The sequence below is a fragment of the Salminus brasiliensis genome, chromosome 16, assembly GCF_030463535.1.
Source record: "Salminus brasiliensis chromosome 16, fSalBra1.hap2, whole genome shotgun sequence".
NCBI classification, from domain to species: domain Eukaryota; kingdom Metazoa; phylum Chordata; class Actinopteri; order Characiformes; family Bryconidae; genus Salminus; species Salminus brasiliensis.
Genome location: NC_132893.1, coordinates 9,770,858 through 9,796,681, shown reverse-complemented (window position 1 = coordinate 9,796,681; position 25,824 = coordinate 9,770,858). Strand labels below are relative to the sequence as shown.

The 25,824-nt window shown below is 37.1% G+C and overlaps 2 protein-coding genes across 4 annotated transcripts in view; one reads left to right on the top strand and one right to left on the bottom strand.

The window, feature by feature from the left end:
• Window positions 1-19: 19 nt before the first annotated feature.
• vcanb (versican b) lies at window positions 20-23,909 on the top strand. Of its 2 annotated transcripts, XM_072658089.1 has the most exons (15): window positions 20-64; window positions 832-902; window positions 3,890-4,315; window positions 6,535-6,709; window positions 6,803-6,930; window positions 7,701-7,994; window positions 10,273-10,878; window positions 13,507-14,628; window positions 14,808-14,918; window positions 15,014-15,127; window positions 16,777-16,935; window positions 20,794-20,876; window positions 21,825-21,969; window positions 22,086-22,268; window positions 22,425-23,909. In XM_072658089.1, the coding sequence occupies exons 2-15, from the start codon at window positions 833-835 to the stop codon at window positions 22,511-22,513; spliced, it is 3,705 nt and encodes a 1,234-aa protein (XP_072514190.1). In that variant the 5' UTR covers window positions 20-64; window position 832; the 3' UTR covers window positions 22,514-23,909. The 2 variants fall into 2 exon arrangements, 1 of the variants encoding a protein (XP_072514190.1); XR_011977611.1 differs by lacking the exons at window positions 22,086-22,268; window positions 22,425-23,909 and having other exon boundaries at window positions 16,844-16,935; window positions 21,825-21,914.
• The window catches only part of hapln1b (hyaluronan and proteoglycan link protein 1b), an 11,209-nt gene continuing 9,046 nt past the window's right edge, over window positions 23,662-25,824 (bottom strand). For both annotated transcript variants that reach the window (XM_072658098.1, XM_072658097.1), the window contains exon 5: window positions 23,662-25,666. In XM_072658098.1, the coding sequence (XP_072514199.1) occupies window positions 25,377-25,666 (290 nt within the window). In that variant the 3' untranslated portion in view covers window positions 23,662-25,376. The remainder of the gene's footprint in view (window positions 25,667-25,824) is intronic.

Here is a 25,824-nt window from a genome sequence, read left to right as displayed (position 1 = left end):
AGTTTTCTGTTTAACTGTCGGTGGTATCACAAAGAGTGGCGGAGCGTCAGGAAAGTTGGACAAGGTATGTGGATAGGATCACCAGTTCTTGAACTAGGACAGGAGGCACTGGCAACACACCAAGATCTCATCAAAGTTATCTGCTAAGAAGCTGTTAGTTTTTGTGGGTCTAAACCTCCAAAACTATGAGAGAAATAGGTCTCGCAACGAATTTCATTTTCCTGATTTGATTCTACATTCTGAAGTAGAAAATAGAAAAGACTACAGTTTTATGTCCTGCATCAGTATGTCCAGATCCATTGGAGAACTCTGCATGTTCTGTTAGGGGAGCTGGTTCTATAGTTCAGATTAGATACTTTGGAATAGCAATCGAACTGATTTTCGCCGTCGTTTTAAATATTAAACAGCGGAAATCCCGAAAGTACACGGGTCTGTCCGTGTTTAAGAATTCAGAATTAAACAGTGTTTAAGGTTCAGTAGTTCGTCGCCTCTTTTAGTTCAGTTTGCGCTAGCTTCCCAAAGAGCCAGAAGTGCTCCCAATGTTTTCTAACAACTAGCTACACCCGAAAGGAAACCCTGTTGATATGATGATTGAAATGGATAACGGATTACGGTATATTAGAAGTACTTTATACATTTTTTTTTTAACATTGTTCTGAAACTTTAAAATGTGTAGGTTTTTTCAGAGCACACCACTCATAGTTTACGTTTGCTGTTCAACCCATCACACACTAGTAATTTTACCGAATGGAGGGTGGGTGGCACTCGTGCGTCTTATAGTTTTCATTATTTTTCACCAAAAATTGAAAACTTTTTTTATTGTTCCTGCAGAATGGAGATGCTGGTGGGCTTTAAGCACATCTTTTGGTTAGTCTCTTTTTGCAGTGCTGTAACAAATGAGGGTAAGTTTTCACAAAGTGTACTATCAAAATACAGTTCGAAGACATTTCTGCTTCGTCCAGATTTTGTGTTTTCTATTACGTAACAATATCCCCACTTAGTCCTAATACCTCCGTATGCATCTATTCTGGGTTTTCAATGAGGATCGATTCTTCAGTCCAGCTATCCGCGCTTTGACGATTCACGTTCAAATCATCCGTGTTTTAAATCAGATGTGCGTATACTCTTGATATTACGGTAAATGAACGCACAGACTGGATGTACGCCCCAAAGGCAGAGAGAAGGGCTGACTGACATATTTGGCTATCATTAATTTGGGAAATATTTTTAGGATTTCATACTTATATTTTATGTAATTTATTCAATTTTATTTTTTCCACAATGCCACAACAATTCCAGAATCATTTTAAAGAGAGGTAGTCTTTGGCTATCTGTACTGTACTGTACCACTTAAACAGTGCAGTGCAATTTGGGGAAAACTAAAAAAAAGTCCTCTTTAGAATAAATTATTGAATTTAAATGTCCCATGATGTAACAATAATTCCAACACCCTTGAAGATAAGCAGGACTAAGCTATTAACAAAACAATTTCTAGTTTTACTGTGCTATGTTTTATCAACAAAAACAAACACTAATTAATAAGTAAAATGAGAGCAATAAGTAATTAAAAAGAAATCTGTTGAAAGCTAGTATGATAAAACTATGCTATGCTTCATCTCTAAAGTACACTATGTATAGATTCATTAAACAAACAAAAAACTACAATTAATTTGCACATCATTGTCCTGCTGAAAGTCACATACTCACTCTTTTAGCTAATAGTAGATTTTATGTTGCTTTATTGGAAAATAATAAACAATTATTAGATTGCTTATTTGATGTTGGAATTGCTATGGCATCATGGGAGAAATCTGAATAAATGACAAGGAATGTCAGCATAGAATTTCTTTATTCAAATATGATGGAACTGTTTTGGTATTGTGGGATAATTGGGAAAATTAGAAAAAAATGACATGGGACTGTGTGGATTTTTTGTATACAGTTTCCTCAAAGACTACCTCTCTCACATGATTCTGGGAATGTTGTGGCATTTTAAAAAAAATGACATGAAATTCAAATAAATTACATAGGAAGAAATGGCACTGATGATAGCAATGGACTAACTCTCAAATAATGGTGAAACTGTGATATTATGGAACAAAAATGACATTACACCTCAATAAATACTAAAATTTCCTCTTGTACTGATGATAGCCATGGGCCACATCTTTCAAATCATGGTGGTATTGTGGCATTGTGGGAAATAATTTCTCATAATTACTCCAGTATGGAATAAAAAAAAGTATATAGTAAACTATCCCCAAAATTGCACTTTTTAAAGTAGGATTAGGGAAAAATGTTATTATTTTATAAAATAGTTTGGAATCACTCCCTATTACAGAAATAGTGTACTATATAGTGTGTCAGCCATTTTGTAGTGTTAAAAATCTCTATACACTATCAAACACCCATAATGCATCGCAAAATGTATTGTACAGACGATGTATGCTGTCCAATGTCCAATGTGTATCATAATGCAATGCGATGGTGTCTTACTACCAACAAAGAAGTTGTTGCATCGTGTCAGATGCATAGTCCTTATAGGTAAGTCTGTTCACTTCTGGCAGTTACTTCCAGTTACACAAGACCAGGCTCTCTCTATTAATGAGAAGAGTCTAAAATACTCTAAACTGAAGGTCAAATTAGCATTTAAAAGCAAATTTTAAATTACTGATAAAATCTGAGAAACCCCATGAATAGTTTGTAGCATTTGACTACATAGTGCACAAAAAAAACTTCTGGCTACTGCGCTTGTGCAGATCTCCACATTTTGGGGGGCCTTCCCCACTGGTTTGTCAACTCACCTCAGCTCATTGTAACCATCAAGATGACCATCTCTGTTTAATGAAGGAGGGGACTTTATTTGTAAATAAGCATTACGAGACTTATCATTCATATTTTAACCAGCGGCCCTTCATTTATAAGTTCTGTGAAAAAACTTATCCCAGAGCAGCAGAAATACAAATACCAAGATTCCAGTTTTATATACCAGATGTAAGATGTCATTTCCATTGACTCACTGAATCACTGGGAAAAAACAGGTAGGATAGCTGTACCATGATGTGTGAGCAACTATTGCTTCACAATCTTGTAATTTCTTAACTATAAAACACACTGCACAAGAGTAGTGAATAAGAGCCACATAGGTGGAAATATGGCTGAACTTTTAAATAACTTAGCAGTAAAATGGCAGATCACAAAGAAAGAGTTAGTTTTAGTTACTGATAATGCATCCAACATAGTTGTTGCTGCTGAACTGGGTAAATTCATGTGTGAAATGTTATGCCCACATCCTAAACCTGGCCTCTTCATAGTGGAATTTTAAAAGAAGTATACAGTAAAATCTCACATTTACACTGGGGTTAGCCAAGGACTACCTATTTTAAGTGATGGGAGAGTTGTTGTGGCATTATGGGAAAATTATGAGAAATATACACAAATTACACTGCAGTGTGGACTGAGGTATACAGTGAAGTTTTAAACTGGTGATGAAGAATGACTACCTCTTTCAAATAATGACGGAAATTATAGAAAAAAATTGTAGAAATGAAAACATTAGATTAAAAACATTAGTTGCATTTATTTCACAACATCTTTTTATGTTTCTATAAAAGGCTATGTGGTGAGCAGGTTTAATACGCTATTTACATTGTTACAGTGTTTGTGAGTATGCATTAAAGTATATGAAATAAATATCTCAATCTCCCCTTCTCTCTGCTCTTGGGGTATATTTCAAAGCTAATCTCTAATTACTAAATGTAATAATTTCTAATTGCATTTGCCTGTGCTAAACATCAGAAATCTGAGTTTCTGGCATGTTTATGACTTCTAACAAACCAGTTTAGCCAATATTTTGCTATTTGTTGCCTATTTATGTGTCTGTGCTCAGACTCAAGTCAACAGATGACAGTAGAGAGAAGTTTAGAAGTTCGGGGGGTTCTGGCAGAAAGGACAGTTCTGCCCTGCTATTTTTCACAACAATCAATATTATTGCCAATGCCCAATTCTTCACTGACCATCACCACCACAAGCACTACTTCCAATCCTGCCACCCCCATACCAATAGACCACCTCCGCATCAAGTGGACAAAGCTGGAAGGTGACACTGAGGTCACAATATTAGTGGCCCAGAATGGGGTCAATAAAATTGGGCCAGAGTACAAAGGCAGAGTTACTGTGCCAAACCATTCTGAGGAAGTGGGAGATGCTTCTCTGACTATGGTGAAGCTGAAGGCCAGTGATGCTGGAGTCTACCGCTGTGAGGTCATGCATGGCATTGAAGATACCCAGAACACCGTTTCACTGGACGTTTTTGGTGAGTGTTATTAGTACACCAATCAGCCATTAACACCGCTTGCCTGACATTGATTAGGTCCCCCTTGTCCTGCCACAACCGATCTGACCATTCAAAGCCCTCTAAAGACGTCCTGTGGTATCTGGTACCAAGATGTTAGCAGCAGTTGAGAGGTATGATCTCTATATAGCTTATCGAAGTAGATTGGATCCTTGCAATCAGTTAATTTCTTTGCTTGTTTAAATTTGCACCACTTAGGTATATTATTCCACTAAAACGCTATCCTGTTGCAACTAAAGAAATTGATGATTGGTGTCATACCTTGGCAACCAGTGTGTACAATGTCACTCTGGAGTAAGATGGACTAAAACTAGGCTAAGATAATTAACAATATTTAAAAATTCCTGCATACCATGTTAAGACATATATTTTGACATGAAAGCTTTTGCAGAAATACCCAAAAAGCATGGTTCCAAAAAAACTGAAATCCACAATGATTCCTCATGTCAGTTTAACAATGGATGGTTGTTCGGTCACGCTTTAGAAGCAGTTATACAAAGGCAGCCTTCTTCAAAGCAGGCCCTCATAAATATGTCTTCTGGAAAATACATCTAAATGAGAATCTGTTTGCTATAAAAAACATGGAAACTTACTATAAAACTAAAAAATATTCAATTCAATTCAATATACTTTGAATCCTCATATTTAATAACATCAAGTAAAATTCGTAAAAAGTAGTAGTAACCCTATCTTGCATAGGCCTGTCAAGATAATTCCCTTACTAGAGAAGTTGATTTTAACCAGCTGTTCTGTTCTCTCGTCTGCTCTCGGAGGCGTGTGCAGAGAGCGATATCGATCATTTATGAAGAGTGCAGTGTGACCAATACATACATACAATACATGCCCCACAGTTCAAAACACATTTGAACTGCAGATAAACTGCATAAACATTGTGTGGAATGCAGGTTTACTGCTGCTGTAGTCTTTCAGTTTATTTAAGCAATATCTGTAGCTTGTATTCCAGCGCAAGATTACCTGAAACCATGATAAGGTTCCACACCATCATATATGCTGCATCTGACCTCACACATTCCTACAGAAACGCTGTTATATTGCATTGTGCATTCCTAGTACAAATGTCATTAGTTTTTTGTTTTTTTTTACCAGTCTTATCAATTTTAAACTAAACCAAAACTGCTTTAAAATGTTTAAAAACTTCATAAAATCAGAACACAGACACTAACAGCACAAAAAGTGATCTTTATATGACAATGGTAGTAAATCTAGCATGGCCACACATTTGATGTGACATCACTCGGGTGTTTCAGAATAAGCTACGAGAGTCCATTAACATAAACAAGTCGGTGGTCACATATTTTGGTGTCACATTTTTGTTAGTGTCTGTGTTCTGATTTTATGAAGTTTTTAAACATTTTAAAGCAGTTTTGGTTTAGTTTGAAACTGATGAGACTGGTAAAAAAACTTTTCAAATTATTATTATTTTCAAATTATGCGATTATAGGGGGCATTGTCCCACGATATCTCTTCACATGCCTTATGCAGTCTTCGATAGTTACTCGGATACACAGTAGCTTGTTGTGTTCCCTTCAACAAGTTCCCTTCAGTGGTCTTTTAATGCGCAGACGAGCATTTTATTCAGTTTTTATCGTACAAATTGTTTATTTTGTCTGTCTGTGTTATTTCTGTGGTGTAGATCATATCTAAGATTCCAGTGGTTTTCATATAAACATTGTAGATCAGCTCCTTCTACGGTCTCAGAATTTGGTGTGAATTTTGTTTAAAAACAGTTTTTTTTATTTATTTATGACATTTAAATATTTTTATATTAAACTTCTGATGTCTGAATATTCTTTATTATAAAAATCATTTTTAAAAGGATGTAATATTATGCTTAATATTATCATCATGCGATACCATCAGTGCCATAAAATGGTCTTAAAAGTGTTAAAAATGTTGTATACATGCATGTATAAAATAGATAAAGTCACGTTACACCAACTTCAAGTACTGGGTTAGTACAGGAGAGCAGACAATCGCAGTGTAGGATGAGGACTTTTTAAATAGTTCAACATATTTTTGGTCAAACATTGTCTGTGTTTGTTTACAGTTCTTGTTTTTCTACATACTCAGATGCCATACATATACCTGAGTGGCTGAGTTTAGAATGGTATAGAATATGTATTAGAGATATATATTTTCACAGGTCACTATTTTCACAGGTGTTGTATTTCATTATCGGTCCAACACCAGCCGGTACAATTTGAATTTTGAAAGAGCTAAACAAGCCTGCAGAGACGTAGGAGCAGCGATTGCCACAGTTGAACAGCTGACAGCTGCCTTTGAAGATGGCTTTGAGCAGTGTGATGCTGGATGGCTGGCTGACCAAACAGTCAGGTATGATAATGTTTTGTAAATATATTGGTTCATATTCACTCATTTTAATTAGAGAATTTCAACACATGATTTCAAATACACTGGACTTCACAGATACCCGATTACAAGGCCCAGGGAAGGTTGCTATGGGGACAAGATGGGAAAACCAGGCATTAGAACATATGGAATCAGAGATCCCACAGAAACCTACGATGTGTACTGTTATGTGGACCAACTTAAGGGTAAGATTAATTAAAATGGGAACAGACTGGGGTGTATAAACATCAATTATGATTCACTGTGCAAGAGAAAAAAAAAAGTATGGTCATTAAATTTATACCAGACAAAATAACTTTCAGACCTCTGGCCCCACCTCCTGCTGCAGTGTTGCTCTTTCTCAAAGTAGAATAAAACAAACTCCTGTAAATCTAGGATGGCTTGCTCTAAAATTTAATATAGAAATTCAAGTGTCATATTAACATAATCATTAATGGACCCCTGTAATACACCTGATATTCTCCACACAGGCAAAACGTAAAACAGACCATGTTCCAACAGAAGTTTCCACAATATCCAGATGAGATAATGCATTTACCAGATACCGCATCCGTTTTGTCTCCACAGATTAGTTCAGAACTTCAAACCCAGTTGTTACCATCAAAAACAAAAAAACATAAACCGACACCAGTCATTAACTTCGTTCAACAGTAATCATCCCACCAAAACAAACTACAGTAGAAAAATAGATACACCCTCTGATATTACAACTCTCCTACATGCTAGCTTGCACACACACATGTTCTGCCCCTATGTAACAATCATACAGAAAAGATCACAGAAACGGTGTCCTTTTATTGTTTTATTATTTCTATAATTTCTAGTATCAGTTATGTAGAATGTTTCCTCCTTGACTCACATGAATGAGTGAATAATACATTACAAATAATTTTTTTTTTTGCAATTAACATAACCTTTTCTATTAATTGATCTTATGTGTGTGTGTGTTCTTCAGGAGAAGTGTTTTATCCTGCTGTCAGCACTAGGTTAACTCTACAGGAGGCTAAAGAGGAGTGTGAGAAGTTTGGAGCAATTCTGGCCTCACCAGGTCAGCTGCATGCTGCCTGGAGAGAAGGTCTTGATCGCTGTGACTTTGGCTGGCTGTCAGACGGCAGTGCCCGCTATCCCATCTCTGTCCCCAGGATGCAATGTGGTAGAGGCCTTCTGGGGGTCCGGACTATGTACCGCTTCATCAACCAGACAGAGTATCCATTACCCACTGAGAAGCTTGGAGCCTTCTGTTTCAAAGGTGCGCTTTTAACACTGTTCAACTTAAGACATTTAACTTGCAAATACTGGAAGTGTTTTGAGATTCAAGTATTTGTACATTGAGAATTTTGTGTTGTTTTTAGTTTAAAATAAAACAAGTAGGTTAAGGTGTACATGCATGTACAAACAAATGCACATTCACAACGACTCATGAAGATAACACATTATCAACCATAAGCATAGATTTGGTTCACTTCAAAACATGTAGGTAAAGTTTTGCACTTTAACTCAATATACATTTTATATATGTCATATTACAGAGAAAAAGCAACAATCTGTCACTGACCAAAAGCTTATATACTTCAGTGACTATAGATATAAAGATTTATGGTGTGCAACTGAAAGTGAGTGAACAGATCATAACAGCTGTGACTTAAACCTGGACCTGCTGGGCTCTTTGTGAACTCTTTCCCTCTTTCAGTGTGGAAGCAGGATCAGATAATATCCCAGATATTATATTTTAGCACTTTCTTTCTTTCCAGACAGGCAACAGTATGTCAGTTAAAACAAGGTTTTACAAAATCTTATTTTACATAAGTTATTCAGCCATGAGTTCCAGTTCTATGAGTTCCATTTCTGTCTGCCACCTCTTTCTGCTATATATTCTTTACACTCACTGCCTAAACTCAGTCATTAGCTGAATGTAATTGATAATATTTAATAGCTGATGATCCAATAATTGTTGTTTTGTATAATCATTCTATTCAAAATGAAAACATGACTTTATTAGTGTTTGAATTAAATGTATCTGATTTGTTATTTCCCTATGGTACATGAATGCGTATATTGCTAACACAATATTATAACACAATTTATTTATTTTTTTTACTAAATAATACAAAAACTGTCAACTGTTTATTGCATTAATAAGATTAAGATAAGATCATCACAGTGGTGATTGTAGCATTAGCAAATAACCTGACAGACAACTAAAGGCATTTTTATCATTCTCGAGGTTGAAGAACAGAAACACCAGACAAAGCCTTACAATATCAAATGGAATGAGGTTTAACCTTGAGTTAAAGCGGATTATTAAGATTAAATCATTAGGTGTGTATGACTTTGATTTTAAGAAACAATAAATTGACTGTGATGCAATGAGGAAAGTTTGTATTTTCACATTCTTGACAGGTTAGTCAACCAGGTTGAGCTCCTTTAAACAGGTCTGAAAATTTGTCTAAAGTGACATATATTGCATTAGGTGATGTGTGTAGGTCAAAGATTTTTTATTTATTTTATTTGTTAATTTGGCCAATTTGGGGGGAGAGGTGTTATGTTTATGTAAACAGATAATAAGTTTTTTTTTTTATTAAAAGGGACTCAATTGTCCCTATTAAAATGCCCATCACCCCCAGTGTGCTGCAGAATAATAATGGAGAGCCCACAAAGATAAATTCTGGCTAAAGGTAAAATTATTTTACACATTGGTAATATTAGGATTTGTATTCTTAAGACAAAACAAAAAACATGGTAAGTGTGCTTAGGTAGGACATAGAGTACTTAGACAATCTACATACAAAAACAAGAAGGGAAAGCCATAGTTTAGCACTGTTTGTAGATCAGTTCAGTTTTATGGGGGGAAAAAGTGCCTCATGTTTTACATCATCGTTAGCTGCTGAGAAAGGAGGACATGTCCCTAATGTATAACAGCTGGCTCTCACACCAGAGAAAGAGAATGAGGGAGAGAGTATCCATTGTAGTATGAGTATGTGTAGCTTGAGAAAGATGGGGAGGAAGGAAATAGATGTAGAGAGGTGAAGAGAGAAAGGCAAGAAACAAGTAAGGGGAGGTGGACAAGGTATATTTCACACCTTGTCTCCATCCCCTTATTTGTCTCAATGGAAAATATGCTTTGACACAGAATTCACATTTCTTGCTTCATAGGCTTTCTAATTCATATGTATTTCTTTCTTTAGGCACGCATAAAGGACATGCTTTACCCATGCATTTCTGGACAAGCTAAGAGATACAAAACTGAAATTGAAAGAAACTTCTGTACTAAGGCAATAATAATAATAAGGCAGAATTTTATACAAATATGACTTTACGCAGTTCTCATGAGCATTGTCTTGCCAACGTGCAATTACCTATTCCATAGTGCAAGTACCTGTGTCCTGAGCACTGAGTAGCAACGATAGAGATGCTATTTTATCTATTATAGTCAGTGGGGAATCACAATGATTTTCTTAGATCTCTGTTGAATACAGCTTGTTTTATTTATCTTATCATTGAAAATCTTGCCTCACCTGTTTCCTTAGGACTAGAGCCTGCAACTGACCCCACAGAGATGGCCTCAAATTCCGACTATGATGTGAATGACTTAAATAGTCTGAGAATTAACCAAGTGGAGGCAGTGCCTGATCATGGAAATATCTTCTATCCCACACAGCTACCTCCCCTTCCCACCATGAAAAGCAGGTCTACTCAGCTAGACATCACTGCAGATATCAGTGCAGTGTCTACTGAGGCTGGCAGAGGAAATGTTGATGTATCAGAGGCTTTACAGCACATGAATGTGTCTGCCACCAAAGAGCCCTTTGTTCCTAAACAAGACCCAACTAAGCTAGCTGTTGTGTACAAGGAACACATTGAGGATTTTCCTGAAAGAAAAAGCGCAGCAATAACATCTCTAACTACATCTCACACCTTTATGAGTGAAGCTGCAATAAATACAACTGAAGAAACATTGGTGACTGCAGAGCGTACCACCACGTTAAGGAGAGAGGAGGATAAGAATGTGACTACTGAAGAGTACAACATCCAACCAAAGCTCGAAAGAACACCTTCTGACATGAAGGAAAAAGGATCTGCCTCTGGACCTCCTATTAGTGTCATTGTAGTTGATATTAAGTCTAATGTATCAGGTAAGATAATTTCCAAGCATAAGAGTGATTATTCTCTAAGTGAAAGTGAAATTAACTGTCCCAAATAGTACAGGTTTTTTATTTGTGCCTTCTTAGACATTTTATGTGTTACTACAAAACTACATTTAATGTTTAGAAACTAAAGGAACTTTGGTACATTGACTTACTGGGGTTTTGTGAAAATGGCTTTATTTTAAGAACAAATGTTTGGATTTTACACCAAACGTGCTGTGCTATGCTTTTTTTTTTTCACTGAACACTGATACACACAAGTAAGTTTGGTGAAACATAAACAGTGTTTTCTGGCCATATTTGTGTGCAAATGTTGTTATACGTTTAGCACTTTAGCAACTTTATGTAGATGGTTTTTAAACATATCTTTCAACAGCAGCTACTCTTCAGTGTTTAAACTATGTTTAGCTTATCTGACACCTCAGTTCAGTCTTGTGTTTCAATTTAGCCCTGGCTCTGTAAATGAGAAACAAAGAAAGTGGCTTGGGTCAAGCCCACTATTCTAGCCAATTGGCAAAAGAGGCCATTCATGCTTGTGCATAGGACACAGTGTATGTGGCACTTGCTAGCTATGTGTTGTAAAAAAATTCCAGTTTTATTTCACTTGATAGATAGTTGAACTTGTGACTGCTGTGAATAGGGCAGACCCTGTGGCAGCTGACAAGCTGACGAGGGGGAATAGACCCTAGTGGGACTGTTATCACATGTGGATAACATTGTTATGGACTCTGGAATAGACTTGCTGATGAGCAGTGGGTTAAGCATAGAGGGAGAAAGAAAATGCAGATGGATGAGAGCAACGCATCCATATACTCTGCCCTTGCATACAGCCCCCACCCCTTTTTGACTGGCAGTAAATACAAATGTTCAGGTCTGACAATTTGGTTGCATAAAATTGGAATTCCTTGCTGATTTATAGCTAGTATAAGTTCAAACCTATGGCCAGCCAGGCAAACAATTAGATCATGACATTGCTGGTCAACAATAGTAACACTATTATTTCCAATTTGGCAGCAGCAATATGATTGGGTTTTGTTTTCACCCAAATGGGGATGTGGTCAGTTGGATGACAGGGAAGTGACATGTGGTTGTCCTTATCCATTTGCGTGTGTGGGTGGATGTCAGTGAAAAGGTTCACTAAGGGAAGGATTTCAGGATTTTTTATAATAGTCAGCTGAAGATCAGTAGGACGGGCATACTAGGGCAGCGTTTTAAGAGATCTGTTTAAATTTGGAGGAGCATTTTCAGAATGTGTATGTAGAGGAGAAAAGAGCTAACAAGCTGGAGCTGCAAGCAGATATTTTGCCAGTAGGCGAGAATGGCAAATGGATGTTAGGTGGAGTGAGAAGGTCACCATAATTACATTATCCACTTATTGTACTATTTATGAACATGACCTCACATTTTTTGTTAAAAATCGATATTGCCCATTGTGTTTACTTGCGTGTGTTTTAGCCAGTCACAAGTTCTGTTCTCTCGTCTGCTGCTCTCTGTGGAATCAAGCTCTAGTCTGTGAATAGAAAGCGAATTCTATTGTAAAAACATGCAGTATGAGTATTGACCAATACATTAATAATGGAGCCTCCAGCAACCTGTAGCAATATGTTGTGCGTGAAAATGAAGAGTAAAACAGGGAGTTCAGGAGTGTGTGCTAGGGTAGACCAGGCTGGTTTTGTAAACAGCATTAGGTTTGTAAACAAGGTATACCGTGCAGGAATGAGTATAGCAGGTATATAGCTGAATAGCAGTGTTTAGGTTCAATAACAGTACACAGCTTATGTAGAGAGAGAGAGTTCAGTTAAGGTCCCTTAACTGAGGAGTATATAGTCCCTGAGCTGGTGGAGCTTAGTGTGGATATTGTGAGTAAACTGGATCAGAGTGTGTGTGTGCATGTGTGTGTATTCAGATTGATGTTGGTGTTGCTGGAGGGAACCCATTTCTGGTGGTTCTGGCTCTGATTTTCCTGTACCTCTTTCCAGATGGCAGAGGTTAGAACAAAAGTGGCTGGGGTGAGAGGGGTCGGAGAAGATGCTGATGGCTTTTGTTCGACATCTCTTGCTGTAGTGTTCCTGTATACCCATACAGCAACACTACAGCAGGAGATGTCGGCCAAAAGCCAGAAGGACAGCTGCAGTAATGTACTAGGCAGTTTTCATCACTCTCTGCGAAGCTGCTTGGATTCCTTGCCACATACATCGGTGGGCTATTTCTGGCAAAGCAAATAAGCTAATTGATGAACGTAATTGAAGGTACAATGCAGCAACAAATTATAAAGACCCGCAAGCACATTGATTAAGCATGGTGCTTCGTGGCTGTTTCTGGAACAAGCTCATTAATTCTCATTGATGATGAACTTAAACTACTTAAACAGTCTACTTAAACATTCTGTCTGACTATTTAAAGAGAAATGCATCCAATGCAAAAAAGAGTCTCAGTTATCTCAGCCTGTGTTGTAGTGTTTGTAGCCTCCTAATAAAACTAAACTAGCTGTATATGCTTTTAAACACTACAAACATTTCAGCTGCATTTCTGTTTCTGTAACAGTAACATCATTCACTTGACCTAATGTGTGTGTCTGTGTGTGTTTGTTTGTGTGGTGTTTTTTTTTATTTGCAGCTGATCACATAGCGGAGATTGTTAAAGGAGATTTTCCTTTTAACTCAAATAAATTCCCTTCTTCTTCTGTTACCACCAACCCAATTTTGACTTTCATCAATGGCAAACATGAGCTACAATTAAAACCAGAGACCGAGCAAACTCAGGAGGCAAGAGGAGACCAGTTTGAAACAGCAAGCCCAATAGCATGTGAGAAGAATCTGGAAGAACCCGAGAAGGAAGTGATTACCTCTTTTGCAGTGATAGATGAACTTAGCTCCGCACAAATAATTTCACATGAAAGAGACACATTTTCAGAGACCCCTCAGAATCTAACCACAGAATTTATATTAGACAAAACACCAGTCTACAGAACATCTACTTTTGATGAGGGTTCTGGAGGACACCCCACAGTAGGTGATGGGGTACCTCTCAAGGAAGACTTTACACATATTGTGCTGCCAACAACAGCTTCTCATATGCAAGAGAGGGTGGCTAAAGGTGAATCAGAAATTCCACAGTTAGAGAAGACCTCAAACACCCAAGGAATAAAATTTCCTACCAGGACACCATTTGTGGAGTACACAATCACCACAGATCACAGTACTGTAGACAGAGAAAGACAGTCATACACAGATGTCTTTGAAGAATCTGTCTTAGCTAATGATGGCTCAGCACAAGGCCTGCATCCATCTTCATTTGCTGCTATTACTAGGTCATCCCTTCTTTCCGCTGCTTCATCTGAAACTATTGATTCTATAATTCCAAGTCAGACTGTTCAATTGTCTTATTCTACCACAGAAGAACAAAAGACAAGTTTATTTTCCATCTTAACAGGCAAAGAGAAGAAGTCAGAAATACGTTCTGTCTTTATTGCATTTGAAAATCAAACTACAATGTCTATCTCAGAAGATGTTCATGTGCAACCTCTTAAACCTGTATCTGAAATGAGTACTACGGACACTACAGAAAATCTACTCACCCAATCACTTCAGACCACTACAACTGTATCATTTCTGGAGTTTGATGATGTCCATAGTCCATCAACAGTAGAAGCTGCACCTCCACATAGGGTAGAGGTGATTACAACAGAGCCACAAACTAGGATTGATAATGGAACAGCAGTGGAAAGGGATTTGTCTGGTAGAGTATCACAGTGTTTTAATTACCAATTTGCAATTAAATGATTGTGTATTTTAATGGTTCTAGCAAATATTGTTTAAAAGGTATACTGTACAAACTGAAGCAAACCCTCCAATAAACAGTATGTTATGGTACAGTTGGATAGGACAGTTCTGGTCCTAATATATGCTTTTTTTCAGATTTCACACTGTGCACAGTAAGTGTTTGTGAAAATGGAGGAACCTGTTACTTTGACGGTAAAAACAAATGTCTCTGTTCGTCTGGATTCAGTGGGAATCACTGTGAAAATGGTATATTTGCTATTAAAACTCTTATTTGTTGCAGTTGTTTGATGAGAGTGTGAAGGTATTTAAAATAAGGAACTTGCAATTTTAACTTCTTGCAGATTTTGATGAATGCCAGTCCAATCCTTGCCATAACGGGGCCACCTGTATTGATGGAGCTAATTCTTTCACTTGTGTTTGTCTACCTAGCTACTCAGGTACTCTCTGTGAACAAGGTAAGAATTCTATATCCTTAAAATTTAGTAGTGTGATTTAAACTTAAAAGTTAATGATGATTCCAAAACATTTGTTAAAGTAGGTTAGGTAAAAATGTGGATACAAAAGCGAAATATTTAATAATGTGCATAATGTGTAGATTATTACACAAAAACATGTACTCTTAAGTGAAAACTAAATCACGTAATAAATGAAAACAACCTCATAGTGGTTGTGTTTTCGATTAGGAGGACCGGGTCGGTTATTCATGTTACAAGGGCACGTTTTGCTTGTTTTGTGAGTGAAGGCACCTCTTCAATGTAACCCTAAACTGTGGCAAAGTCTTATGCTGCTAAGGATTATGAGTATGTTGGGCTAGCCCCAATGTAGTAATGAGACTCCACAGGCACATGGTTGCAGAAACTGGACAGATACATGCAGAAGCAGCTGGAAATCATTTTTACATTATTCTGTGTAACTCTCAAACGCTTTCTAACCCAGTGCATAAAGTGAACAAAGAAACATCCTGGAACCCACACTTCTGCACTCTCAACACAAGACCAGAACTTTCCTTGTGACAAGATTGTTAGTTTTCTATTGTAAAAATAATCTGATCACTTACATACATGTACCAAACATTGTTTATCCTCTCTGGAGGGTGTGGATAAACACTGACCCCAAATATAACACTAAGTGCTAGATACTTAGTGGACCCATTCCAGATTCATAAACAATAATGCTGCCATTATCCATGTGCACACACACAGTTAAATGTCTTTGTCAATTGAATTTCAGTTAATTTACTCGTTTTTTTTTTTTTTTTTTGGCCAGCCTTGATGAATGTTACTATTTACTAACATCCCACACAGTGAGCTCTGTAGTCTTGCAGCTGACTGTTTAAGCATGTGATTGTACAACACTGGTGGTGTGTGCTAGCCATTGAAGCCAAAAGAGGCCAAAATAAAAGCTGCCATCTTGAAAATTGGAACAATGCGCAGTAGAGAAGGGAGGCAAAGCCATGTGAACGCTGAACCCAAAGAAAGCCTGGGTCTTCTGGGTTTGTCAAGCACCTCGACTAAGTCTAAAATTAATGGGTTAATATGAAGCATTTAACCAAAATCATTATTAATGCTTGACCATTTTTATACTGAAAAATGTATTTTTAAGCACAACACAAGTATTTCTTTATTTATTTCAAAGTTGTAAAAAGTGTAAACAGTGAAAACGGATAAAAATGGTAGCCGGAGACATGGGAGTTTACACATATTATTATTACATAAATTTGATAAATCTTTATCAAATCCATGGAATGATCAAAATAATAGTGTTTTTATGACTCTCAGTTTTCTGCAACAGCAATTATTTATACTTTATCTGAAAGCCCAACCTGTTCTTAAAGAACCTGGAGAAATGAAGAAGAAAATGGAAAATGTTTTTTGATATATCTCCAAATATTTATAAGGTTTTTAAACAGGGATAATCTATTTACTTTAACATCTTTTGGGTTGGTGTACGTGTGTTTGTGCATATTTGTGTACTTACCTTTGCTATGACATAAATGTCTTTTAGAGACAGTATCAGCAAAATGACCCTGAAATTGTACAATTGTGTGAGAGAGGACCTCCCACTGTCAGTGATCTCCGTTTTTTGCTTTGTTTCTGACCTTTAGATACGGATAATTGTGACTTTGGCTGGCATAAGTTCCAGAGCCACTGTTACAAATACTTCATTCACAGGCGGACTTGGGATGCAGCTGAAAGAGAGTGCCGCCTGCATGGAGCCCACCTGGCTAGTGTTCTGTCCCGTGAGGAACAGCTCTTTGTCAGTCGTAAGTCTCCTGCTTAATTATTTTCTATCAAAGCAAAGCTGATTGAAGTTTCCTACAGAGAGATGTCCTTATTTACCATGCAGAATGGTAAATAAAGTTAAATGATAACTGAATATAACAAAATTAGATACACAGATGTTTTTGTAACCCTCAACTTCTTTAAGAAAATGTGTGTTTTGGGGGCAGGGGGACTTTACAGTGTGCAGTCATGTAAAAGTTTGGGCACTCCTGGTCAAATTACATAGTTTTTGATTTTCTTAGTGTAAATAAGCTCTCGTCCTCTATGTAGACACACTTCTTTATGCACATTCTGAAGCATAATAACTCTTTATTTGCTTAATTTAACATATTTCAAAAAATGTGTCATGTGCAAAAGCATTAAATAATAGCATTTATTGTTATTTTTATTGAAGGATATTAAAAAAAGAGATTACACTGCTTAAAGCAGCTGAAAACATTAATTTGCTAAATTGTTACATTAATTTGTGCTTAGAGGTCACTATTAACATTACCAATGTAGTTAAACACCTTCCTGTGACATTATTTTCTCAAGTTGGGTGTTCTTAAATGAAGAAAGAACCATATATTTTGGTTGACAGAGCAGGCAGCACAGGATATATCTAGGTATTGGTGGCCTGTACAAAAAACAACAACAAAAAGATAGGGGTGCTCTCCTTACACTGCACCACCCTGCATTGAGCCATTGCTGTACAGCAGTGTGCTGAAATCATAGACTGCATGTCTTGTTCACTCCAATTGGAATGTATTGAAGCCAAAAGATGGCCTAAATAGAAGCTGCTTTTTAAAAAAAAAATTGGAACCAGATCATGCACAGTAGAGAAGTGTCATGCCTGGTCAGCCATGGCAGTGAAAAAACAGGAAATACTTGCAGGGAATGGACAATGCAAGACTTTAATATACACAGGCAGGATAACACAAGATGAGGGTTTACAAACAAGAGGTGAGAACTCAAGGCAGAAGCAACTAATGGACAAAACTAACAAATACAAAGTTGACAACTCAGGCTGGACTGTAACAAAAATGGGACTGGGAAGAGACAGAAGCTTGGGTATATTAGGGACAAACAAGACATAAAACAAAACAGGGCAGAGCCTAACTCAGGAGGGGACAGGGGCAGAAGGAGAACCTAAAACCACAAGCAGCGCTTGGGTGCAAAACAAGGCAGAGATAATAATGATAACGCAAAACCACAAGCAGGGCTTGGGTGTACAAAAACAGGAGGATAACCAAAAACTGCGAAGCAACGCTTCGGATACAGACAGGGAGAAATCAAACTTCGAACAGCAATAAATAACAAAACAAAACCAAAGAGGCAGGGGAACAAGGGCAACCAAGACTAGGTCAACCAGGGAAGTAAGGGCAAGGTGCTAACAACACAGCTAACAAAACACCAAACAGTAACAACACAAGCCCAAACAGAGCCAAACAGAGCACAAACAACATGGCACTGAATGACAGTCTTTGAGCTGGCTGTGGAAAAACTCTGGACCCAGAAAGTTACAGCAAATTCACGGCAGAGAATGCAATGTGACTGCACAGAGCCGTTGTAGCCACAGTCCCAGGTGTTGTGCATGAGGTTAACGAGGGGAAAGCGGCTGCAATGCGCATACACAGCCTCTCCCCGTAATTCTAGCTCCTGACAGAGCTTGTGGGCGGAGCCCTTGGATTGCCCTGGAGGAGAGCATGAGAACGAGGCCCTGACAAGAAGCCGTGTGAATGCTGAACCCAAAGAACTTCTGGGTCTTCTGTGTTTGTCAGGCACTTAGACTAAGTCTAAAATGAGTGGGTTAATATGGAGCATTTAAGCAAAATCATTATAAATGCTTGACCATACTGAAAAATTTATTTTTAAGCACAGAGCCATACAGTGTATCACAAAAGTGAGTACACCCTTCACATTTCTGCAGATATTTAAGTACATCTTTTCATGGGACAACACTGACAAAATGACACTTTGACACAATGAAAGTTAGTAGTCTGTGTGCAGCTTATATTTATTGTAAGTGTAAATTTATTCTGTCCTCAAAATAACTCAATATACAGCCATTAATGCCTAAACCACCGGCAACGAAAGTGAGTACACCCCTAAAAGACTACCTCCTAAATGTCCAAATTGAGCACTGCTTGTCATTTTCCCTCCAAAATGTCATGTGACTCGTTAGTGTTACTAGGTCTCAGGTGTGCATAGGGAGCAGGTGTGTTCAATTTTTTAGTACAGCTGTCACACTCTCTCATACTGGTCACTGCAAGTTCCAACATGGCACCTCATGGCAAAGAACTCTCTGAGGATCTTAAAAGACGAATTGTTGTGCTACATGAAGATGGCCAACACCCTGAAACTGAGCTGCAGTGGCCAAGATCATCCAGCATTTTAAAAAGAGCAGGGTCCACTCAGAACAGACCTTGCGTTGGTCATCCAAAGAAGCTCAGTGCACGTGCTCAGCATCACATCCAAATGTTGTCTTTGAAAGATAGGCGCAGAAGTGCCGTCAGCATTGCTGCAGAGATTGAAGAGGTGGGGGGGGTCAGCCTGTCAGTGCTCAGACCATACGCCGCACACTACATCAAATTGGTCTGCATGGCTGTCACCCCAGAAGGAAACCTCTTTTGAAGTCTGTCCCCTCCCTCCAGAAACTGGGTCGCAGGGCAGTGTTCCAGGAAGATAATGACCCCAAACACATCTCTAAGATGACCACTGCTTTATTGAAGAGGCTGAGGGTAAAGGTGATGGACTAGCCAAGCATGTCTCCAGACCTAAATCCAATAGAACATCCTAAAGCGGAAGTCTCGAATATCCGCCAGCTCCGTGATGCCGTATTGGAGGAGTGGAAAAGCATTCCAGTGGCAACCTGTGAAGCTCTGGTAAACTCCATGCCCAGTTCTGGAAAATAATGGTGGCCACACAAAATATTGACACTTCAGGAACTTTCACTAAGGGGTGTACTCACTTTCGTTGCCGGTTGTTTAGACATTAATGGCTGTATATTGAGTTATTTTGAGGTAAGAATAAATTTACACTGTTATATAAGCTGCACATAGACTACTTTTCATTGTGTCAAAGTGTCATTTTGTCAGTGTTGTCCCATGAAAAGATGAAAGATTAAAGACTTAAATATCTGCAGAAATGTGAGGGATGTACTCACTTTTGTGATACACTGTAGTTACCTGTGTTAATTTTTTTTCTTCAATGCAGTGACTTCCAGCAAGGGATTAAAAATGAGAGACTAACATGCTGGTGTCCTGAGATAACCTTGTTAATTTGCACATTATATGATTAATTCATATTTAGTTACCTGACAATTGAAAATTCTATCCAGTTGAACAAATGTGCACATACATCAAAAAAAAGTGTGTGTATCTTCCAAAAGTGTTATTTGACATGACTGCTCTTTAATTTAATCCTAATACATATTGGTATTCAGAGCAACTTTAGTAGCCTGTACAGAGCAGGTACAGGTTGCTTATTTTTTTGTCATGGCAAATTAGTTACTTAATTCAAGTGGATCATTATTCTTAGTCTGTGTAAAACTAACAAGTTTTAAATTGTTGAGCTGTAAAGACACAAATTTACTATAATTTACTGCTTCCTTACAAAGATAGAACCTGATGTTCTCCAGAAATGTTAGGTAGCACTGTTAAAGCACATAGAGCTCATGAGTAGTGTAGTCGGCTATTAACAAACGAAAACATATTCCACATTTTGTATATATAAAAAGGATATTACCTTTAAACCTGAACTAAGTTAGTTAACAGAATTATATATGGCTTCCATATTTTGTTTTTACATATGTGTTGTCTTAGTAGAGCTTAATGAATATGTATTTAATGTTTCTTTAGGTTTGGGTCATGACTACCAGTGGATTGGACTGAATGACAAGATGTTTGAGAATGACTTCCGCTGGACAGATGGCAGTCCCATGGTAAGATGTAATTAATTTCTTTGCATGCCCACATTCAAGATGGGCCCACAATGAGTAAAAGATTTTTCTTTAGATTGGCTAATTTTGGGCTTGATTATACATAGAATCCAGTTGATGATCATGTAGGTTGCTGCATAGACCTCTGTAAACAAAAAAATAATCTAAAGGTGCATTTAGCATACTGTTCTCATTGATATAACATTTTAGTAAATTAATTATCCGGCTATTTACCAAGCTGATCATATTTTGTGTTTCTTTCAATTTTGGATCTCTTTAGAGTAGTGATTCAGAGTTTAAAAAACAGTATTGGGAGTTCTTGAAAACAGCATGATTTTTTTAAGACTAATTTATAAATTGTATTCTAGTTGATTCTAGTACATTTGTTAGTATTAGCTCATATGTATTATCTTTTCTATATAGATATAGAATGAGGGGGAAAAAACACTTTATTGCAGAAATGTTTTCTCCTGTAGTTACAAGTAACATGTTGACCCCATTTCTCTCCACCTGAAATGTAGCTTGCATTTGTGTTCCGTTGAGACAAATGGAGCACAAAGGCATTTTGTTTTAAAAACCTAGCATTTTTTCCTCTCCCTGATGAGGGAAAAACCCCTTGCAGCCCTGCCAGATGTGCAATGAGTTTGCAATATCATACCACATCATGTGGTTTTATCACCCCCATGTGGTAGTAAGAAGATCACAAGCTATCTAGGCTAGTTTTTTTTTTTTTAAAGGTATGTAAATAACAGTGACCTATATAGAGAAACCTGACAATGTTATGTTGCAGATACCAGCTTTTCTGTGTATGAAAGTAGCAAAAGGTGTAATTAGACTATTCTTAGAAATCTTTTTTTCTTGAAACTTGGCTCAGTGTTCAAAGGAGCTAATTTAGGTTTTGTTCTCCAGTTTGGTACAAACAACATGATTCCTTTATATCATTTCTACTAGCAATATGATAACTGGAGACAGGGCCAACCAGACAGCTTTTTCTCCACTGGTGAAGACTGTGTGGTAATGATCTGGCACGAGGCTGGCAAGTGGAATGATGTGCCATGCAATTACCATCTGACTTTCACTTGCAAAAAAGGCACAGGTAAGACCATTTAACAGTTAATATTGTACTTTCTATTATAGTAATCACCATTAAGGACAAATGTATCATTGTAGTAGTATTCACAGTATTGTCACTTTTTCTTCTCTTTTTCTTAGTGGCCTGCAGTCAGCCACCTATTCTGAAAAATGCACATATCTTTGGCATTATGAAATCACGCTATGAGATCAACTCACTTGTAAGGTATCATTGTAAGGAAGGCTTCATCCAGAGACACATACCCACCATTAGGTGCAAAGCAGATGGCCGCTGGGATACACCAAAAATCATCTGCATGAAGCGTAAGCCTCCTTTCTATGAGTGTTTATGCACTAAACAGTTGATGTACTGATGATCTAAAAATTAACTGACAGTATATACAACCAAGTTACTACAGACACTAAATCACTAAAGCATCAGCAGAATTGCTGTTTTCATGTGTTCTATTTTTATGGCAGCATCAACATACCAGAAGAATTATTCACAATTCTACCATGCCAGTAACGACGACAACACCAGGAAGCGCTACAGTGAGTTAATTCAGTAGTTCTGCAGCAAGGAAGGGAAACAGATCATACATCTCCAGTCAAAACCACAGACAGAAGTCAGACCTTAAGAAAAAACTGTTCTGCAGTGAGGACACACTGACAAACCTGACTGATGTGCCTTTGACTTTTTTTTGTTGATTTTTGTTATCTTAAATGCTCATGAGTGTATTAAACAAACACATTACCTACAGCAATGCAAAGTGAACTTATAAAGTGCACTTGTCTGTAATTGTACAATACTGTAATTCTATGTTGTGCTAAAATGTATAGTGAATATAGGTAAATGCCTGTTCAAAAAAGAGAAGGTAAGGTAATTGTAACACATTTTGTCTGAATTTAAACCTTTTTGTGTAAGGTTCAGATTTTTGTTCCTTCAGTTCAGTAAAGAGAGCAGAACTACAGTATGCATACCAATAAGCCAAGACTAACAAAACAAAAGGCAGTTTTTGAGCATTGTCCTTTCGTCTTGTGACTAGTCTTCTCTTTTAAACAAAGGACTGCAACTCATGACTTCATCACCATCCCCATCCCCAGTCAGCAGCCTAACATCTCAGTTTAGCTTAAACATATTTATCAATCAGCATTTTATCGCTGTCATGCAAAAACCTAGTTTCTCCAACATGACTTATGAGAAGGTCTTTGTTGTGATCTAGTAAATATGTGTTTGTGCATTAACTTTATCAACAATAGAAAGATGAATATACATACTTTATGTAGCTGTGATGTCTGACATCTGTGTCAGACAGTATTGTTACATCAAGCCATGTTTTTTATTTATTTCAGAAAGTACATATAACAATGACTGAACTGTGAGATTTTGAATAAAATGTACATTACAAATATTACTATGACATTGCAATGCATTCAAGCGTTGTAATTTGTCCTGGGAAATGCCACTGAGTTACATCCTAGAACAAGCCCTATATAATCTCTATGTTCCTGTTGGCCAGAGCAATCAATAAACTATTATATTTAAACAAACTATTTTATTAACATTATTCAAATGTTCATTTCTACCTTTTAATATAAATAAAATGGGGAAAAATAGAAAAGAGTAGAATCTGCTGATGCAATTAACTAAATACTTATTATTAATAATAAATTCAGTCATTCTAGGGAAATGCTGCATTTAAACAATTCAAACAACTCCATTTTGTTGATTTTTATTTAGCTCTGGGACAAGGAACTCCTTACAGAGATACATTCAAATCACCGTTTTAATGTTTTATGTACACAAGAGTGTTTTGAGTTCTGTGTAAGCAATGAATACAAAACAAATCCACTCAGAATCTGTCTTGAGACTGTAAACAAGGCACCTGTAGGCTACAGTTGCCAGTGAGAAAAGTAGAACAGGTTGATGCTGAAGTAAACTAATAAACTATGTTTTTGTATTAAGTCGACTATTCTCCAGAGTTCTTTTTTAAATAAACAGCTAAATAATATAGCACATGCCATTCTTATGTAAATGGATTCCCATATGTAATGTGTCTTAGCTTGGCACCCTGTCTTAACTACGTGTCTTAGCTTGGCACCCTGTTTTCAGGGTCCATAATCCTAAAGGCTAACCAGATTACATTCATCACTGCAGCATGCTGACAGTGTGTTGTTTGGTATAACTTGGGTAAACTTTAGTTGTAGGGATTTTTGTGTGCACTACTGAATTACCTTGTGGTGTTTTCATTTTTCTTCATTTTATTGTTGTCAATACTACAGTAATTAGCCACCTCCGTATTATTCTCTTCAGATACTTACATGCATTTAATAAAACTATGGCTCTAAATTCAAGCATGTAGTTCATAAACAAATTATCAGACACATTTTGATGTGCATCTAGAATATTCAACCAGTGGATGCTGATGTGGCAAACTAATGTCTCTGGGTTTAGGATATAATCCTAAGAGGTATGTAACATACAAATACAATACATAACAAAAATCTATCTTTACAAAAATGTAAAATGTATGCCTGAATTGGGTGCTTTTAATACTCAACCTTGTAACATAGATCAGTAACAAGATCAGTGCATGTTTTTGCTCGTTTCATTTGTTTTGTGGATATAGATTGGCACCCCCCTAAATACATGATAAAGAGAATATAGATTTGGGATCATATAAATATGACATTCCAAGAAAAAGATACTTAGTTTAGACACAATTATAAATGCTTACTGTATTGTACAAATTATAGAACAATGAGTGTCTTTAGCATGTACTTTGTAATACTGGATGTTTGGTCCAAACAATATATATATATATATATATATATATATATATATATATATATATATATGTGTGTGTGTGTGTGTGTGTATTAAAAAAACATGATCTAAAACTGACTTTAGATTGTAGCACCCTGAAAGGAAAATGAAAAGAAAACTGCATGTGTGTGTGTGTGTGTGTGTGAGAGAGAGAAATTGTGCTATGCCCAGATGGTAGACTGGTCACTTACATGTGATGTTCTAATGGGATAAAATGCTACTAAATGGAAAACTAAGTACTCAAACATTGTTCTATGCTTACTAAAAGAGTATTGCATTAATTCCGAAATGTTCTGATCTCCTGGTCTCTTTTCCTTCTGTAATTCTGCAGAAATTATGTCTCTCACAACAAACAGCAGATCATTTTATATCAGACAATCCATTTTAAGATACTGTAAGATTTTAAAGATGTGTTTTTGTGTAGCTTATTTTAACTATAATGATGGTGTTGATGCCTTAGTTAGTAAACTTATTCAGTCCCTCCTAATTTCTTTCTGTACTTCTAAATTCTCTCCTAAGAAAAAAAGGTATCACAGTTTTAAAACATTTATACTGACTCGTCCTCTACTCTTACGTTCTACGGAAAGGCTTCAGATTATTATGTTTCAGTTGTGTCCTTTAAAGCAGTAGACACCATAGAGTTTGTGTTTCTTGTCCGGAAAACCTGAGAAGCGAACAGCGGCCTCTGTAGGACTGCAGCGCCGGCGTGGGCGGGAAATGGGATAACGTACACTGCCGTCAGCCAGCCAACCCGCATCACAACGGTCATATCCCAGTAGCTTCCATGCTGCGTACATCTGACCCACTTTGGCAATCTGAGCTCCATCCTTCTGACATGCCAAAACTGCCTCATCATACGTCATCTTCGATGAAGGTGTCAGATAATAGAACTGTCCTACAGTTAAAGAAAAAATGTTGAAAAAAAACATTTACTACAGGCCAATCTATCAGTATGGCTGAAAAAAAAAATATATAAGTAAGTTTTTTCAGTCAACCCTGTCCTATCAGGGCAGAGCCAAATAGACCAAGCATTTTGCTCAGAAAGTATGGCAG

Coding starts and splice junctions, on each gene's coding strand:
- vcanb (XM_072658089.1), top strand. CDS start 833: ATGGAGATGCTGGTGGGCTTTAAGCACATCTTTTGGTTAGTCTCTTTT. Junction 903..3,889: donor CAGTGCTGTAACAAATGAGG/GTAAGTTTTCAC, acceptor GTCTGTGCTCAG/ACTCAAGTCAACAGATGACA. Junction 15,128..16,776: donor AGGTACTCTCTGTGAACAAG/GTAAGAATTCTA, acceptor TCTGACCTTTAG/ATACGGATAATTGTGACTTT.